General features: G+C 37.9%; 1 protein-coding gene across 1 annotated transcript; it reads left to right on the top strand.

The window, feature by feature from the left end:
• Positions 1–3,648: 3,648 nt before the first annotated feature.
• Positions 3,649–13,692, top strand: LOC121854778 (CUE domain-containing protein 1-like). The gene is made up of 5 exons (XM_042349555.1): positions 3,649–4,202; positions 4,813–5,008; positions 8,516–8,629; positions 8,912–9,063; positions 13,081–13,692. The coding sequence occupies exons 1-5, from the start codon at positions 3,915–3,917 to the stop codon at positions 13,123–13,125; spliced, it is 795 nt and encodes a 264-aa protein (XP_042205489.1). The 5' UTR covers positions 3,649–3,914; the 3' UTR covers positions 13,126–13,692.
• The last annotated feature ends 3,835 nt before the right edge of the window (positions 13,693–17,527 follow it).

The following is a 17,527-nucleotide window of genomic DNA, read 5'->3' as shown; positions in this document are numbered from 1 at the left end:
TATATGCTGATAACCACAAGGAAAGAAGAAAACACGAAGTTCCCAAGCGCTTTCGTGTAATTCACATCTTCAGGGGTGAGTACAGACTAGAGAGAGTAATACAAATCAAGGTGTATATATACAGAGGAGGGTGAGACCAGGTCCACAATGGTCAGGTATTAGGTAATGACCCTACTAATCTTAAAATAGCACACAACGGTTGGTGGTCAGGTCAGATGGTCAAGTGACCCGGCCTTCTCACCTGATCACAAATCTTCTTAATTACAAAATTGTCCAGCTTGTACATGCCGTTACTCAAATTCATGTTGAATGTTTCGGTATGTTTAATAAGACTAGATTCTATGATGTTCCTACTGTCAATTGACTTACATGGTAATATTGAGGAGGCATTATCCCAGTCAATGCAATGCTTGTTATCCCTCAAATGAACAAACAGAGCATTGGATTCCTGGCCTGTCCTAACACTGTATTTGTGTTGTTTAATTCTAGTTGCAAGATCTTTACCTGTCTGGCCTAAGTAAAACATATTACATTCCTTGCAAGGAACTTTATAAATGCAACCAATTGTGTTGTTGGGGGAGTTCTTGATTAACATTTGTTTAACAGTGCATGAGTTTTTAAATGCCACATTGACGTTCCAGGTTTTTAGCAGTGCAGGAATGTGAGAGAAATTTTTGTGAAATGGTAATATTAAGATATTCTTATGGTCATGGGTGGGCTTGGGATCAGTTCTATAAAAAGTTTTCTTAGTAATGTTTAAGCATTTGTCTATGAAAGATCTAGGGTATTTAAGGTTTGAGCCAATATTATATATATATTTGTATTTCTCATCGATGAATTCCGGACTGCAAATTCTCAAGGCACGTAAAAACATTGTTGAAAATACTGACTGTTTGACTTTATTATGGTGGGCAGAATAATAATGAATGTATGAACACACATTAGTTGGTTTTCTATAAATACTGAACTTAAAAGTGTTACCTATTTTGTGTATCAGACAGTCTAGGAATGGCAATTTACAGTCTTGCTCTAATTCCACAGTGAATTTGATCGAGGGGGCTAAGTTGTTAAGTTGTGGCAGGAAAGCTTTTAGGTCCTCATTACATGGCCAGAGACATAATACATCATCAACATACAGTGATTTACTTGCATATATATATATATATATATATATATATATATATATATATATATATATATATATATATATATATATATATATATATATATATATATATATATATATATATATATATATATACACATATATATACACTTAGAGTTTTGTGAAAGCATGTATCAAACTGAGTGGTGTGGGATATCTTTCTCTCTCTCGTTCGTTGCGTTCATTAGTGTGGATGGACATGAGCTGCCTAACATATGAACGAGGGCAAGGTAGGGTACCTAACACCACCACCACCACAACTACCACCAGCATCATCACCACCACCACCACAACTACTACCATCATCACCACCACAACCACCACCACCACCACCATCATCACCACAACTACCACCATCATTATCACCACCAACTACCACCATCATCATCACCACCACAACTACCACCATCATCATCACCACCACAACTACCACCATCATCATCATCACCACCACCACCACAACTACCACCATCATCACCACCATCACAACAACTACCATCATCACCACGGTCAAAGTGGATATTTCATCATGAACTTTTCCAGGAATGAAAATCAAGTGTCTGTTTTTTTCTCTCATAAGAATATATTAACCACAACCTATTTTTATTTTTTCTTACAAACAAACAAACATTAAAAAAAAACCTTCGTGTTGACTGATTGACTGATAGATGTATTAGACCCATTATTGCGTTTTCAGTTGCAGGACTTCACTAAGTGTGTGTGTGTGTGTGTGTGTGTGTGTGTGTGTGTGTGTGTGTGTGTGTGTGTGTGTGTGTCTAACCTTCATGCTGGGGGTTCATAACAGCTTTTGCTGCTTCCATATTTTTCCTTTCTCATCCTTGTCGTCGTAAGCTTTTTTTTTGGTATTGGTGTGTATTAGTCAGCACTATGTCTGCCTTATAGGGCCTGGCTTTTGTGAAGGTTTGAGGTTGTGAGAGGTTGTTTTTTTTTAAGGGCAGTTGAAGGTATTTAGTGTTGGTTGTGTTTTGTTTATATTTTTGTGTGTATGAGAGAGAGAGAGAGAGAGAGAGAGAGAGAGAGAGAGAGAGTCCACAACACAGCCTTCATTAGGTTAACGAGAGAATTAATTTAGTTCTCAGTTTATTACTGCAACACACACACACACACACACACACACACAACAAAATAGGCTTTATATATGCCAACAATATGATCCAAATAATAGAAATATCCCACATGAATATGACTTTTATTATAATTTTTTTTTTGCTCGTGTGAATGTCGGGGATTTAACTTTAATTGTATATATAAATAAGGACCTGTGTGTGTGTGTGTGTGTGTGTGTGACGCTGCTTTATAAGGGAGGTGGGGAGGTCTTCTCTTCTGGGTACAGGTCTCGTGGTCACTATTTCCGGGTGTCCTGTTTACTTTGTGTTCCACCCCCCGCCCCCTTCCACGTACTTCCTGCCTCCCAACAACCGCTCTCACCCTTCCCATCACGAGGGAACGGGGCCGAGTTGCTTTTACTTTGTGTGTGTGTGGGGGGTGGTGATATGCCTGTCTCCTCCGCACTTATGCACTTGGGGTGATGTAATAATAATAAATAACAATAATAACTATTAACGGTTTATTGAAAAGGTTTTGCAGCCCGACGGCTGAATATATGCATCGGACAAAAATGACTTATTACATATAAAGACAAGGGGTAGGTGGGTCGTTTAACAAAAGCTTTCATGACTGAAAGAAGGAACAATGGTGTGTGTGTATTATATACTTCTGACTACTGAGACTAGGATACAGAAACAGTTACTTTTACGCCATTGCTTTCATCACTATCACCCTCACCATAACTCGCCTGCACCATCATCACTACCATTACTAAAACCACCATCAATACCTTCACCTTTCACCATCATCACCCTCACCTTTCACCATCATCACCCTCACCTATCACCATCATCACCCTCACCTATCACCATCACCCTCACCTATCACCATCACCCTCACTTATCACCATCATCACCCTCACCTATCACCATCATCACCCTCACCTATCACCATCATCACCCTCACCTATCACCATCATCACCCTCACCTATCACCATCATCACCCTCACCTATTACCATCATCACCCTCACCTATCACCATCATCACCCTCACTTATCACCATCATCACCCTCACCTATCACCATCATCACCCTCACCTATCACCATCATCACCCTCACTTATCACCATCATCACCCTCACCAGCACCACCTACAGTAGGGGAGGAATATCCACCTGATTTAGTAGGTGTGTGCTTTCAGTGGAATCTTTAATCTGCTCATATATTAGAACATGTTTGTAATATATCTGTTGTTATCTGTTCTTATAACAGGGGGGGTCTCTCTGAACCATTTAAGTATGCCTTATGGTTGCAGTAGTGCGAGGATGATAATATTTTTGTTTTTACATTTTATTTCCAAAGTGAAACAGTTATGGGAAAAATTGACCATTGTGGGATAGTATTCTTTGCTGGTTATGAGTGAGAAACTATAAAATGGATGTTAAATATACATATATCCTCAATGCAATATAATTTTTTGCTCATTTAAAATCTTTGCATAAATTATACAGGGATACTCAGGTATGGTTAAATTACTAAAAGAAAAACAAAATCTAAAAGAAAATTGTGTATTGAGAGATGAGAAAGTGTTGTAGACTGTAAAGTGACCCCTAAAACCATGTAAAAAAAAGTAATTCACAAAAAGAACTTGAGTTTGATACACAGTTGCTAACACCGGTGAATGATGTGTGTCGGAGCTGTGTGTTCTTGGCTGCAGGCGTGGCTGAAGCAGGCTAAGGCCAGATTCCGTCACCGCATTGAAAAGCTGCGCGCACATCATGCCAGGAAACAATGGATCAAGAGGGAATTTGGAACCATTTCCTCAAAGCACAACTATCGCGAGTATGATTTCTATACATACAGCCCCTCCGCCCTTAACATCCAGCAGCCCCGGCACCCATACATGCCCACGACCTACCACGATGATGACACTGTCGATGAAGGCACTAGTCACTCAGATACGGAACAGGTGAATCACTGGTTTGTGTGATTATAAATAATTTTATAATACTGTACTTTAATGATGAATGTGTATTAAATATTAAATATTCTGGTTATAATGTTTATATATAATTAGATAATATTTGTTGAGTAGTGATATGGAGAGGTGCGAGTTGAGGATATGTGCCACCAATTTTGTTAGATACCACACAAAGACTTTATTGCTCACTGAATGATTATTACCTTAATTCATTCTTAGGAGGTCCTCTGGTAGTACAGTACTACATGTTGTATGACACACACATGCACACACACACACACACACACACACACACACACACACACACACACACATAGTATACAGTACAGTACTGTTAACAGCAGTCTTCAGTATACAGGTGTAAAATACTGATCACTCGAGTTCAGAAGTGCTGCATGTCAAGTTTTTTATCTAGTTCTGTACTGAGTTACCTAATAGAAAAGTGGTTGAAGGCCTCAAGCTCCAGCTCTTCAACTGCTTCTCCAACATAAGTTAATGCTCATGGGGATAAGCCAGAAACTGTAGGAGTTAGTGAGCAACATCAGGTACTGTACAAATAAATATATGTTGCCTGAGTAATAGTATAAATTGTTTACAGGGTGTTGGGGTGCTGTCTCCTCAACGATTAAGTCAACGACTGAATGAGAATGCTCTGGCACGAGAGGCTGTGGGAGAGAGTGATGCTGAACTTGCCCAGTACCTGAAAGATGAGAGAATTGCTCTCTTCCTCCAAAATGATGAGTTTATGGATGAACTCCGAACCAATCGTGAATTCATGACAGCTTTACAAGAAGGTTTGTAACTGTGTGCATAAAGAGATGAGCAATGTTCAAATTTACCAGTACAGTGCAGTACTTAACATTCTGAGAGCACTCAGACCATTGAAGATTTTTATTTTCTGACATTATTATACCCCCTGTTATTGATTAAGGGGGGGCGGGTATGTAGCAGTCTTATTTTAATTGGTCCATCTGTCTGTCTGTTCATTCATTCATTCATTCATTTCATCATTTAGTTATTCATTCCATCATGTACAAGAGATCTCGTAACTGGTTGGATGGACATAGTCCAGACATACACATGCACAATAGACACTACGGTACAGTACTGTACTTATAAAGGCCTACTAGACCTTGTCTGGTGGTCATAGATCAAATAGAAAGGTCAAGGTGTAGAGTACTGTATCTAGAAATATTTGTGTACATATAAGGTATCATAAGATAGAAGGTTCGATATTGACCTGACTTTGAATAGAGTTTATTTATGGTAGTGGGATGTGTGTTTGGTTTTGGTGTGTGTGTTTGTGTGATAACTAGACTTAGGGTTTGACAGGTATGAGCAGAATAGAAAAGGGCTGTTAATATTGAGCAGTGTTTTTTGTAGGTTTTCGTCAGTATAGTAGCTGGTTAGGTTACATTCAACATTGTATGGTTTACTTGATAGACATAGTTCATGAGAATGTTGAAGTGAATGGGGCCAAGTAAGGTGTATCTAAATCAATGGATTTAACAGTTGAGTAGTGGCACCAAAAAAGACTTCCAGGTAATCAGAAATATATGTAACAGGGTTACCTGTAATGTCATTATGCATGAAACCCTTATGGGTTATATCACCATTGGCTTGGTTGAAGGCATCATGGGAGAGAGATTTGTAGGGTTTTGTATTTTCTGAGATAATGGGTCATGCAGTGAGAAGTACTTTTCCTTAAGTAGAAGAAGTAGAAGTCAGTGTGCAGACGAGGTTCATCTTTCCAATTAATTCAAATGAAGAATCATTCACTACATCGTCTTGGAGAAGCAGCAGAAGAGTGATGTTGTGTGATATTTCTTGTCCTCACCTGGCACGGGATTGGGATAATAGCAGTTTTTCTTACCAGGAGAGATCACAAGTGCACACAGGATGTTGTACATTTCCGACAAGGGTGTCTGCTGGGGGTGCCTGCTGTGGTGTCTGCTGGAGTGTTTGCTGGGGTGCCTTCTGGGGTGTTTACTGAGGTGTCTGCTGGAGTGGTTGCTGGGTGTTTGGGGACGTCTGCTGGGGTGACTATGGTGCATGAAGTGCATGGTACAGGGGGCTGGTTGGGCACTACAGTTCAATATACAGTACATTATTAATATACTGTATACAGTACAGTACTTAAACATATGCTGCAATGTTCACTGCTTAATGAACTTTGGGTCTTCACTTAATTTGTTTTTATTGGACTAACTCTTTACAGTACATGCTTATAAAATGCCATGTGCAATTATTAAATTGTTTTGCTCTACACCAGAAACTAGTTCATTAATCATAGTCCTGTCAACAGACACTGTTTCTCATTGATCAACATCATTATTATTATCACTTTTTATTATTTTCTTTCTTTGGATTCATCACCACTTGTATGATATCACCATCTGTTAGGTGGGGAATAACAGAGCATCACTCTCTACATTTAAACACTCATTAATATCGTTTGTCTTCAACCTTCTTGCATCATCAGAGGACATGGTTGTAATATATTATGACAAGGCAGACACTAAATTAATTAAAAAACAAAAACCAAAAACCAATCAAAATCAGTTTTATCTAGTTGGAATTTTGTTACAGTACTGACCGTGAGTTATGCCACCAGTTTTTCAGAATGTCTTGATCAGTGTTGTTCTAAGCATGAGTCACACCCCAAACTCTGTCCTTCACATTGAATTCCTTTGTGTTCTCTTAATTCCAAGGCTGCAGTTGTAGGTATTCAGCAAAGCCTTCCTGAACTTTTCTTAATATTTATGCATCATGGAATGCCAGATATTTTGCCCAATCATTCAATCAATCTCACAGGAAATCATATGACTCCCTTAAAAGCCTTCAGATTTAAACTTTTCCTAATAATAATCCATTCCTGTCGTATCAGAATAAGTGGATGTACTTAGCCTATCCTTGGGTCCTTGATTCCCAGTGGTGGCATCACACCTGGTGTTTGTAGTGTTTCTCTGGCAACATAATTAAAAAAAATATGTCTCAAGACCACCATATACAATACACCTGTATTGTCTGTAGATATGTTGAAGCATATACTGTACTGTACCTGCATTGCCAATATGCATGCAGAACTGTACATCTACATTGTTTATGTATATGCTGAAGTACTGTACAGCTACTCCCCGACTTACGACCTACTCAACTTACGACCACCCGGACATACGACTGCCTCAGTCGTACCAAAATTTTGTCAAATTACGTATTTTCGAGCCCCAACGTCGGTGATTGCGCTTGTTACTGACAAACTTTTCGTTTGTAATTCACTTTAAAATAGCTGGCAAGCTTAAAAGTGAGAGTTTTGTTGTGCTGAGAAGAAAAAGAGACACCCATTTTAGATTTTCTATGTACCGTATTATTTAAGCATTTTCGACTTACGACCATTTAGACTTACGACCTGGATTTGGGTTCCTAACCCCGACGTAAGTCAGGGAGCAGCTGTATATACAAGTACAGGTACCTGCATTGTTTATATACATGCTAAACTGTATACAATAACTGCATTCTCTATACAGGTATACATGCTGAATTAATGTTTTATGATGATTTGACTCAATAAATATATAACTTATCCATCTACAGTTAACCCTCACTTTACGCGGTTAATGTAACCCGGAGGATCCCGCGTAAAGTGAATAACATAACATATGGGATTAATTGAAATGGAGTCCGGGCCGATCCCCAAACTCCACTTTTTGACGACACACAACTATGTTGTAGTAAAAATATTATCTTAACTTTATGATGGTATGCACACACAATTAATAATAAAGAGAAATATAAATAATATTAGGTTTTTTAACACTTACATTAGTAGAAAAAATGGCTGGGCACACGGGGATGGGCGGTTGGTTCCGAGGCAGAGGGCAGATTATTGGCCCTCACCTGTGTCACTTGTATCAATTGTATCACTATCCACCACAGAGGCTTGCAGGGCCTCTTTGTCAAACTCCCCAAAGTCCATATAAGTCCATATCCTCACCATAATTATCACTATCACTGACTTGGGCCGGCTGTGGTGGGTGGCGGGTGAAGAACTGGTAATGTTTTGATGACTGGGCGACCTTGTGCGCACCATGTTCGCGCAGCTTACACAACATGGCGGATGGCGGGAGGTTTGGATCCAAAAATGGCGCGGCTCGCCAGCCGCTCTCCGCGTAAAGGGGTACACGCACCACGGAATGTGAGCATCCTGGGTTCCGGCAGGGCACCGCGTAAACGTGGAAACGCGGAATGTGGGACCGCGTACAGTGAGGGTTAACTGTATTTAATACTATGATATATTTCAGATTATGAAAGTGAGGCTGGAGATGATGATGAAATAGAAGGAGCAGAGGGTAAAGGGCAGCTGGCTCAGCTTGATGATGCAACACTCAGAGAAAGAATTGCTACTATGGGAAAAGGTGAGTTAGAGAGTCTTTGATGGTATAGAACAAAGACTACCATGGCAGAACACAGTGTTACAGCAGGAAGCAGCGGTTAATGAAGAGAGAGTCTATGAATGCTTATTATTCTCACCACCTTGCTTCATAGAGATAGAGTTTGCAGCTTAAAGATATACACTAAACACCTGCACTGTATAATGATAACACAATAAGGTTTCCAGATTAACATAAGGTGGTGGGTATGTCGAGGATATATTGGAACTTATTGATAACACATCTAATTTAAATTGAAAATTTCAGCTTCAAGAAAGAAATTTGCACAGATAGCGAAAGTTTTTTCACGTCGTAAACGCACGAGTGGTCGTAGTCTACTGCCAAGTGCTGGACGAGATCAGTTGCTTATATCTGCGGATCCACTAATTGAGGATGAAGATGATGACAGACAACCACAGGTAAAACAGTATCTTTATAAACAAACGTCTGGAATTTAAAGAAAGGCATGATAGTAGAGAGTGAACTTCCTCTCTAGTCAGTGACCTTGGAGGGAACAAGCACCTTGGCATTTAAATCTTGGCTTTCACTTAACAATCACAAAATTTACATAACAATTTATTAGTTTAAAAATTTTTATTTATTTATTTATATTTATTTATTTATTTATTTATTTATTTATTTATTTTTATCAAATAGAGTAATATTGTTGTAATAACTATCATTACCATCAGCTATTGCCAGCCCAGTTTTCAAGACAAGATATAGGAATTATCAGGCAACAACCAACCCATCACTTTAACTTTATGTACAATATTTGCAAGAATTGATCATATGTAACAGACTGACTCCTCAGGCTAATATTTTTCACCAGGTTGTGTTGTACTGTATATAGATTTCTCAAAGGATGATTAGCCATGAAAATGCATTCCCATGAAATCACCATTGCAATGTTTGAATAGTATAAGCCGCAGGTAAAAGACACATTAGATGTTCAGTGGCAATATGTTCAGAGTGGAACAGCCTTGTTAGTCATACTGTATGTATTTACACCTTTGAATAAAAAATCTGTATGGTTGCAGTTGATTAAAAAAAAACTAAAAAGGGTAGCAACAGAAAAGGTCATAGCATCAATATATTGTAGAACAATTTGTAAAACTTTTCAAGAAGCTTAATGGTTGTGTTATATAACAGTTGCACACTTTTCAGGAGAGGCATGATAATCTCATACAGAGAAACAGACAATAAATTTATTTGATAAGAATACGCAGTACTGTACGTACTTGGTTGTATTTTTGTCTGTTTAACCTGATTTGAACAAAGTTACATTTGTTTGAATTATCTGAAATTCAAATAAGTCAGGTTTTACCATAATTTTATTAAAAAAGCAACTTTGTGTTTTACTACTCAGTGGTCCCTCGGTTAACGAACACAATTCGTTCCAGAAGGTTGTTCGTTAACCGAAAATTTCTTTAACCGAAACCATTGTTTCAATGGGATTTTGGATAATTGGTTCCAGCTCACCGAAAATTACATAAAGTAAAAAAAAAATGCAGTAAAGTACACTTACTTTGAGATGTGTATGTAGAAGGCTCCTGGTTGATGATGCTGATGTGAATTTGAAGTGGGAGGTGGAGGAGGAGAAGGGAGATGAGAAGGAAGTGGGGGTGGAGGAGAAGCATTTTACTGCTTCTTGGTAGGCGAGTCACCTTCCATGAAAATGTCAGGAACCTCTGGACTGACAGATTCTCCAGCAGGAAAATCCTCTCTCCTTTTTGAAGTGGAAGGCTGAGGGGTAGCATCTTTCTCCCGCTGCCTCTTAGAGAAGAAACTGTCGATTTTTGTTTGTGGGGCATTTCTCCTCCTGATCATTAACTGATTTTTGAAGAAGGAGACCACTCTGTCCTCAACATTACACAAAATAGCTTCTGTTGTTTCCACATCAGGGTGCCTTGAAGCCAGTTTCCTGAACATCTCCCAGTGGTAAACAACATCCTTCAAATTTGAAGAAGACATATGGTCATCACTTTCCCTTTCCTCCTCACCACTGTCAGCTTCCAACATCTCATCCAGTTGCTGCAAGTCTTCAGGAGTAAGTTCCTGCTCATGAGACATCACAAGCTCTTCCACATCATCCTTCTCCACTTCGAGGCCCCATGACTGACTAATGGACATAATCTCCTTGTCCAACTCCGCTTCTTCCTCAAATCTCCCAAAATCATGGACTGCTGATGGCCACAGTGCTTTCCATGCAGAATTGAGGGATCTAGTGGAGACTTCTCGCCATGATGACACAATCAATTTTACAGCCTCCAGGATGTTAAATTGTGTCTTCCAGAACTGTACCAGTGTTAGATCAGGATCAGTGGAAGTTGCCTGATGACATATCCTGAACATTTTCTTCATGTACAGCTTCTTAAAGTTGCTGATCACATTCTGGTCCATTGACTGTATAATTGATGTAGTGTTAGGAGGCAAAAACAACAATTTGACAAAGTCAAATCGAGCCTCCAAAGTTCTGGCAAGTTCAGGGTCATGACCAGGGGCATTATCCATAAGGAGAATAGCCTTTAAAGGGAGTTTATTGGTGGTTAGGTAGCTCTTCACAGAAAGGCAAAACACCTCAACAGCCCATTCATTAAAGAGCTGTCTTGTCACCCATGCCTTACGGTTGGACTTCCAATAAACTCCAAGCTGTCCTCTTACCACTTTTTGTTGCTTGAACACCCTGGGGTTCTCAAAGTGGTAGACAAGCATAGGCTTCAGTCGGAAATCCCCTGAAACATTGGCACCAAGCAATAGAGTGAGACGGTCTTTCGTTGGTTTATGCCCAGGTAAAGCGGCTTCATCTCTGGTGATGAATGTCCTTTTGGGCATTTTCTTCCAGAACAGCCCAGTTTCATCCACATTGAACACTTGCTGTGGAAGATAATTTTCTTCCTCCACCAGTTCTTTAAATTCCACTACAAATTTTGCTGCTCCTTCTTTATCTGCATTGGCAGCCTCACCATGCCTAATAACACTGAAAATGTCACTTCTTTTCTTAAATTTTTCAAACCAGCCCTTGCTGGCCCTAAACTCTTCAAACTCTGTGCCAGAAGAACCAGGTTGATCTTCCTTCAAATGTTCGTAAATTTCCTGGCTCTTTCACAAATAAATTCTTTCGAAATTGAATCACCTTTCATTTGTTTTTCCTCAATTCAAATGAGAAGTAACCTCTCTGTTTCTGCAATTAAGGATCTACCTTTAAACACTCTGGTAGATTTGTCTCTCACTTTCACTTCCTTGAACTTGTCTTTCTGTGCAAGAATTGTCGACACAGTTGATGCCGACATACCATAGTCTTTACTAAGCACATTTGTTCTAATGCCTGTTCATGTTTCTTTATTATTTCCTGTTTTACCTGGATTGAAATCGCCTTTCTAGATTTCTTTGGACCCATGCTGGATTCAATTTCAACACTAAAGTTTTAAGTTTAATTGCTGTAAATAAAGATTATTTTCTTTAAATCAACACTGCACTGCGCTATATATTATCAATATGTTAAAAAATTTCAGAATGACCAATAATTGGTACTGTAAAAATAGTTTATTCAAGAGAGCCACAAGCAAGATGTTACCTCCACTGACCAGAGATACAAACTGACGCCTTTGTGGGTGAGTCAAGTGGCTGTTGGGCACACCAAAAACTAGTTTCCTGTACTCCAATTATGTTAAATAACTGTTAAAATGACTAAAAATGTTAATATAAAACTTGGAAAATTATTGGATAGTACAACCTTCTTGATATTTACTCAAATGGGAACGAATTTAAGCCCTAGAACCGATTACTGTATTGGCGGACTAATATTCCAGCTGGTGAGCAAGCGAAAACATGTTGACACGATTTTGTAAGAATTTCGTTAACCGAAATGAAGATTCTTATGGAAGGTAATTTGTTAACCGAGGCGTTCGTTAACCAAGGGACCACTGTATTTAGTTTTTCAGGTGAATTGTGACTGATTTATGAAGGGAGAGAAAGAATGATGTGTAACATCAGTATAAAGTGGATGCGAGGGTTGAACATTTGTTCTTTCCTTTGGTCAACTACCAGTTACACATTGGAAAAAATTGACAAAGATTTTAAATAAAAATGTCGAAACACAAATATAAGTTGTTTAAATTGGGAATTTTTATTGATGATACAATAGTTGTTTACTTGCCTCTTATTACTGCACCCAGGTTCAACCCCTGGGTCGGATATGAGAAGGGTGTTTTCCTTATCCAGTGTAACTCTACCTGGTATAGTACCAAACATTGCAGGTTTATCTTGGTACAATACTCCAGTTTCTCCTGCACAAACACTGGACAGTAAAGGTAGAACAGTAACAGAGAATAGACCAACTGCCAGATTGGCTAGTAAGCTGACTACAGTATACGTGAAAATGAATAATTAAATTGAATTAAATTAAAAAAATATATTTTCTTTTGATTCCTCAGCAAATGGAAGGAGGACTGTCATCATCACCAAGACACTTACGGTAGAAAAAGGCAACTTGACACCTGTGATGCGGCTTAAGGATTTTTTTTTAATTATGAATATGCAACTGTTTATCAGTTGAGGCACAGGAGGTTCACATAGTGTATATTTGTACGTGTGTGAATTACTTGGCATATTATTTAAGTAATGTATCCCAGACTAGCAGCAGCAGGTAGTCTTGTCTGTTGTTTTTTTTTAGGTGTGATCATTATCAACACAAATGAAAATTGATGCACTGTATAAAAAGAACTTATTCAGCAAGTGTGTTTCTCAGATCTGTGAAGACAAATGCTAATTGTTTAGAAGAACTCATTACTTGTTAAGTCAGCTAATACTTATTTTCCTCAAGCTTTATTCATCAATCTTAATACATGTACAGTACTTAAGACACATAGTATATAATGTTTATGAGTTTAGTTTGTATAGTGTAGTATATTTTATACTCTCTTTATATTATCTTTATCATGATTTAGATACCTTGAGGCAGAATATTTTTGCTCATATAAATCCTACTGTAGCTTTTGTTTATACTGACTGTGTATTCAACCAAGAAAGACAGTTTAACATGTACAGTATATGTTTTTTAAAAACCCTATTGTTTTACTGGTTGTTGAATACTACTTCATGTAGCCATATGCTGTTCATTTCATAGAAAAACTTATCAGCTAAGAAATCTCACATTGTAAAAATAATGTTACCTATTTGTATAGGTGTTAATAAAACCCACAGTATACTGTAAGTTGAAGGTCAAATTGCCTAAATATTCTATCCTGGAAATATCTAATTGATTATTTTTCATAGCAAAAGTAGTACCGTAATTATGAAGGGTGATGCAGTATGACATTTTGCACAGCTCTGTAAAGGAAGACTGATTCTTAGGTAGTGATAATTAATTCACAGTTTGATCCAGTATTTTTGTTTCACCCCTGCAGGCTCTTTACCACTACAGGTTGTACCTCTCTAGTCCGGCATTCTGTGGTCCGGAACGATTTTAGTTTGTCCAATAGGTAGTTAGGCATTTTTTTTTTTTTTTTTTTTTTTTTTACTTATCTGAATTATTATTATTATTACAGGAGTATTAAATTTTTGCCCCTCAGGCCCCAATGTGGGTCAGTGACCTATGCCCGGGTGGGCTAATCCCCTTAAAAAAAAAAAAGCCGCGGGAAATTAAGGTTTGTTTACATCCGGCAGTTCGGCTGCTCTCTCTCTCTCTGCTTGTCTATACAGAGTACAACATTTAACCCTTCAATATATATGAGCAGTAAATAAGTGTTGCTTTCATATTCTTATGTAGAGTAATGACGATATATTTTCACATGTGCGCACTTACATACGAGCAGTCTCACTTTTTTTTTTACCATTAATGGTTAGCTACTTATATTGTTCCATTTATTAACATTAAATAACATTACAGGTACTTCAAGCAACCATATTCATTTTTTACATTAATTTTACTACAGCTAAACTCAGGGTCTTATTTTCTTCAGTTTTATATGTAGAACCAATCAGTCACTGGTTTCGTAAGCTTTAACATAAACAATGCCGGCAGCCGTCTCGTCTCCTCTAATATTCCACGTATTATTAATAAATTGTATTGTTAATTTTGCACACACGTACATTAATTCAATAAAAACAAATTCAGAAACATTAATTAAAATATATATGAACAGTAAATAAGTGTTGCTTTCATATTCTTATGTAAAGTAATGACGATATGTTTTCACGTGTGCGCATGCGCACTTACATATGCGATCTCTCTTTTTCTTTACCATTATCGTTAGCTACTTCTATTGTTCCATTTATTAACATTAAATAACATTACTTAAAACAACCATATTAATTTTACTACAGCTACAACCAAGGTCTTATTTTCTTCAGTTTTATATGTAGAACCAGTCAGTCACTGGTTTTGTAATCAACGAAAACAATGCTGTGTCATTTCCTCGTGTGTTTTAATATTCTACGTATTATTAATGAATTGTATTGCTCATTTTGCACACATAAACATTAATTCAATAAAAAAGACATTCAGTAATAAACAATAATGAATCTTTTGTACATAAGAGAAATGACGCTGTTTACACGATTATGCACGTCGTCTGCACGTTGGCGGGCCGTTCAAACCCGTCGAAATTCAAGTTTCCGCCGTCAAAATTTTTATTTATTTATTTTTTTTGTGTTCCAATAAAATACGTTAAGAATTAAAAACTCGCGAAATTTGAGAAGCTACTATACGACATTTAACCCTTCAATATGTCTTCAAAGAGACCATGACGCAGAGAAAGTGGTGCTAGTGCTTCCAGGCATAAGCACAAGTCACTATCTATCCAGGAAAAGGGTGAATTTCCATGGTCCGGCACCGGTCAGGTCCCGAGGTTGCCGGACTAGAGAGGTACAACACAAGATGGTCAGTACCAAAGGCAACAGAGTCCCTTCCATTACTGTCATTTCTTTATCCTAATTGCCTTACCAGATATATTATGTTATCATGCTCCTAGTAAATAATGATGCTAAGTAATGAAGCCAAAGTAAGCTATTGTGATCATGTTGCATAGGAAAGACATTTTCACACTATTAATGCACCTATAATATCATATCACAAAAGAGACATACCGGTATATGTTAGAGTAAGAAAATAAAAGTAGATTATGTATTTAAGAAAAAAAAATATTTAACAAATTCCTACCATAAAAATTTGATAAGATGCTCATTAAAATATACATTATATAAATAGTTATAATTCTATAAGATTGTGTGTAGCTAAGATGATGACCAGTCATTTACACTATACTGTGTCTTTAAACCCTTTAAGCTTGTGGCTGTATAGTGAGCAAAAATGGCCTTCCTTACCATGTTAATGATATTGAATTTTTTTTGTGATTTCCTTTATACGAGTGACCGTATGATATGCCAAAAAGCTTTGGTTAATTTATGACCTGATACCCTACTGTTTCTTGGCTCTTGTAATGTGTCAAACATGCCATTGGGTCAGAATCCAAGAGACCCTTAACAAAAGTGAATGAGGACTAAACACTGTGTATCCTTATTGACAATTTTTTTTCATTAGAAGGGAGATTGGAAGCATTAGTTGCTCTAGAGAGGCAGAATGTCTAATCAAAGCCACACTAGCATGATGCACTTTTTGCCTTGGCTGATAGGGCCACCATCTTGAATTCTAGGATTAACCTCCATTTCATTCATTGCCTAATTTCTTGGCTACTCCCACAATGAGTGTCATTTTGGGGTTAGTTGAGTGAATTACAGAGTTTTTGGTGTTGTAATTATGGTATGGTGTATGACTGGCCTTTATTTATGTCATTTTGATAAGGTTGTATATGTGCTAGCAACCCATCTGGAGGTTTGGGTTGTTTATCATTGCTGTTGGAGCGTTCTTTGGCTTACCTGTGTCATGAGGAAAACATCTAATGCACTTAGAGGTGTGTTATTCTGCATGCTGTCAGTGTCTAACTCTGGGTATGGTTCTCAACTCATAGGATGCAGGAGAGTTACCGGTGTATGGTTCTCAGCTCATAGGATGCTGGAGAGTTACAAGTGTATGGTTCTCAGCTCATAGGACACAGGAGAGTTACTGGTGTATAGTTCTCAGCTCATAGGATGCTGGAGAGTTACAAGTGTATGGTTCTCAGCTCATAGGACACAGGAGAGTTACTGGTGTATAGTTCTCAGCTCATAGGATGCTGGAGAGTTACCAGTGTATGGTTCTCGGCTCATAAGACACGAGAGTTACTGGTGTATAGTTCTCAGCTCATAGGATGCTGGAGAGTTACCAGTGTATGGTTCTCAGCTCATAGGACACAGGAGAGTTACCTGTGTATGGTTCTCAGTTCATAAGATACAAGAGAGTTACTGACTTATGGTTCTCAGCTCACTCAGTGACTAAACAGGCCTCCATCCTATATATATCTCCAGGGGATATTGTATAATAGTTCTATGGCCTTGCATGACTAACTGTGGATAAATCCTTAGGGGGCCATCTCAGCTAAAATCCCATATTATGACTGTACCCAGTACTAGGTTATGCAGATACTCCCTCTCCAGTTGGGTTGTGAGGCAGCTTGTTAAAAACTGAATGATGAGTGATATGTAGTGTTAAGGTATTTAAATACAAATCTGTACAGTATTTGTTTTCATCATATACCTATGCATGTGTCCAACCTCATCACTGATCTTATGTAATGTGCACTTACTTGTATCTCTTTCAGCACATTTCAATTAAAAAAAAAATTAATAAATTTTTTAAATTACTATTTTTGTTCAGTATAATATATATTTACTATTGGATAACCTGAGTATTTTGTTGTTCCTGGACACACATGTGTAGAGTCTCACCACTGTGTTCACATATACTTCCAGTACTCTGTTGTTATTATTCCTGTGGTAACTTTG

The sequence above is a fragment of the Homarus americanus genome, unplaced genomic scaffold, assembly GCF_018991925.1.
Source record: "Homarus americanus isolate GMGI-L3 unplaced genomic scaffold, GMGI_Hamer_2.0 scaffold53233, whole genome shotgun sequence".
NCBI lineage: Eukaryota > Metazoa > Arthropoda > Malacostraca > Decapoda > Nephropidae > Homarus > Homarus americanus.
The sequence above is the reverse complement of the archived record's forward strand: the minus strand, read 5'-3'. Positions and strand labels throughout refer to the sequence as shown.